Source organism: Pseudorca crassidens, chromosome 3 (assembly GCF_039906515.1).
Source record: "Pseudorca crassidens isolate mPseCra1 chromosome 3, mPseCra1.hap1, whole genome shotgun sequence".
Taxonomy (NCBI): domain Eukaryota; kingdom Metazoa; phylum Chordata; class Mammalia; order Artiodactyla; family Delphinidae; genus Pseudorca; species Pseudorca crassidens.
In genome coordinates, this window is record NC_090298.1 from 122,773,360 (window position 1) to 122,775,897 (window position 2,538).

Genomic DNA, 2,538 nt, shown 5'->3' on the forward strand with positions numbered 1-2,538 from the left:
GGCGGCTTGGGGAATGGGGGAGACGGGGGGCAAATTGTCTTTCTCAAGCGAAGGCAAGAAAGACAAGTGCAGGGAGGAAACTTCAGACCTCCTGCACTGGGCAGGCAGTTACTTTCCCCACCTCCACCCCGGGAGGTGGAGGTCACCTGGGGCTCATTCTGGTAGTTTCTCATCCTCCCCGGAGCCCGTCTGGGCGCTTGGAGGCGCCCCTTCGCTGCGCGTCTGGGCCGGACTCTGGTGGACCGCACCGGCGTGGGACCAGGAGCGCCCTGGAAATGGGCAGTTTGGCGGCAGCTGGGCAAAGTGTGTGTATGGGGGGGGCGGGGAGAGGGAGGGTCAGCTTCCCGGCCCACGGCTGCCCTTCTATCTGGGTTATGAGAGTTGGGACAGGATGGAGAGGTTTGGGACTTTGGGGGAAAGAAGGTCCGAGAAGAAGAAAGAATCCGGAAGGTCTGCGGGCTGGAGCCGGGCAGGGCGGGGCGGACGGGGAGAGGCCCGGCCCGGCCAGGGTATAAATGCTGTGTCTGGGGCGGCGGGGGCCCGCGCGGAGAGCTGCTGCCTGGCCTCGCCTCCCGGGCCGCCCCCGCGAGTCTCGGGCACGTGAGCACGCCTGCGCGCGCGCCCGGGCCCTTCCTGGCAGGCTGCTTGTAAGATGAGTGAAGGAGCAGGTGGGGGAGAGGGGAGGCAGCGAGCGAGAGGGCGAGGGGAGCGCGGGCGCTGAGCGGCGCTCACTTGGAGTGCGGCGAGCGAGAGAGCGAGAAGAGCCTGATCCATGTCCCTCGCTGCCTCCCTGCCCGGCGTGCGAAGATGATGGCCATGAACGCCAAGCAGCCTTTCGGCATGCACCCGGTGCTTCAAGAACCCAAATTCTCCAGCCTCCACTCCGGCTCTGAGGCCATGCGCCGAGTCTGTCTCCCAGCCCCGCAGGTACGTAGTGGAGCATAATTACCGCTCTAAGGCACATTTTTTTGACAGGCACTTGGTTCATGTTTTTTTCATGTCGCCCAGAACAATCGCCGCTGTCTGAACCCCTCTCCTTGTCTCCCCCGTGCTCTCTCCCGGCGCGCTCTCTCTCTCATTCATGTCTCTGATCCACACGTCTGTTTCAGCAGAGCCTCTGTCTCCGTATTAATTTTTATGACCTGGGCTTTGAGGAGAGGCATCTCGGTTGCTTGAAAATGTGTTTTAATCCTGAGTTGACAGTATTCCCCACTGACCGTGCTGTGCGCCTTCTCGCTTGCAGCTGCAGGGTAATATATTTGGAAGCTTTGATGAGAGCCTGCTGGCACGCGCCGAAGCTCTGGCGGCGGTGGATATCGTCTCCCATGGCAAGAACCATCCGTTCAAGCCAGACGCCACCTACCATACCATGAGCAGCGTGCCCTGCACGTCCACTTCGTCCACCGTGCCCATCTCCCACCCGGCCACCCTCACCTCGCATCCGCACCACGCAGTGCACCAGGGCCTCGAGGGCGACCTGCTAGAGCACATCTCGCCCACGCTGAGCGTCAGCGGCTTGGGAGCCCCCGAGCACTCGGTGATGCCGGCACAGATCCACCCGCATCACCTGGGTGCCATGGGCCACCTGCATCAGGCCATGGGCATGAGCCACCCACATGCCGTGGCGCCTCATAGCACCATGCCCGCATGCCTCAGCGACGTGGAGTCGGACCCGCGAGAGCTCGAGGCCTTCGCGGAGCGCTTCAAGCAGCGGCGCATCAAGCTGGGGGTGACCCAGGCGGACGTGGGTGCGGCTCTAGCCAACCTCAAGATCCCCGGCGTCGGCTCGCTCAGCCAGAGCACCATCTGCAGGTTTGAGTCTCTCACTCTTTCGCACAACAACATGATCGCCCTCAAGCCGGTGCTCCAGGCCTGGCTGGAGGAAGCCGAGGCCGCCTACCGAGAGAAAAACAGCAAGCCGGAGCTCTTCAACGGCAGTGAGAGGAAGCGCAAACGCACGTCTATCGCGGCACCGGAGAAGCGCTCGCTGGAGGCCTACTTCGCTATCCAGCCGCGGCCCTCATCCGAAAAGATCGCGGCCATCGCCGAGAAACTGGACCTTAAAAAGAACGTGGTGAGGGTCTGGTTCTGTAACCAAAGACAGAAACAGAAACGAATGAAGTACTCGGCTGTCCACTGACTGCTGCGGGGTGGAGCGTCCGGGGCCGGGAGAGCTGAGTGTATGTCCCCCTGGAGTTGGGGGGCACGGTTATGGGGGCTCCGAGACGTTTCCTGGTAGGTCAGGCTCTCTCCCCCGAAGTCACAGACTTTCCCCTTTATCCCACCTCGTTGCCTCCCGGCCTTCTCTTTCCATTCTTTTCTTTCTATTCCCACCAGAAAAGTTTGGGCGCTAAGAAAAAAATTCCTGAAAGGCAGGCCTGGAGGGGCTTGTGCTGTCCGTGGTGCTGAAAATCGCCCTCGCGCACAAGACCGCGCGACCTCACGGCGGGAGCCCAAATGCAGGGGATGGTCAATGGGCCCGAACGCACGACTCTGGGGTGAAGACACCACTTTACTAAGCGCGACTAGACAAGGGGT

The 2,538-nt window shown here is 61.9% G+C and overlaps 1 protein-coding gene across 1 annotated transcript; it reads left to right on the plus strand.

The window, feature by feature from the left end:
• Nucleotides 1-807: 807 nt before the first annotated feature.
• Nucleotides 808-2,274, plus strand: POU4F3 (POU class 4 homeobox 3). The gene is made up of 2 exons (XM_067732151.1): nucleotides 808-927; nucleotides 1,244-2,274. Exons 1-2 carry the CDS (start codon nucleotides 808-810, stop codon nucleotides 2,138-2,140), a joined length of 1,017 nt encoding a protein of 338 aa, XP_067588252.1. The 3' UTR covers nucleotides 2,141-2,274.
• The last annotated feature ends 264 nt before the right edge of the window (nucleotides 2,275-2,538 follow it).

What these genes read in the sequence shown, in the direction of transcription:
- POU4F3 (XM_067732151.1), top strand. Translation starts at nt 808, where the DNA reads ATGATGGCCATGAACGCCAAGCAGCCTTTCGGCATGCACCCGGTGCTT. An exon ending in TCTGTCTCCCAGCCCCGCAG is followed by an intron (nt 928 to 1,243) that starts GTACGTAGTGGA and finishes TCTCGCTTGCAG; the next exon opens with CTGCAGGGTAATATATTTGG.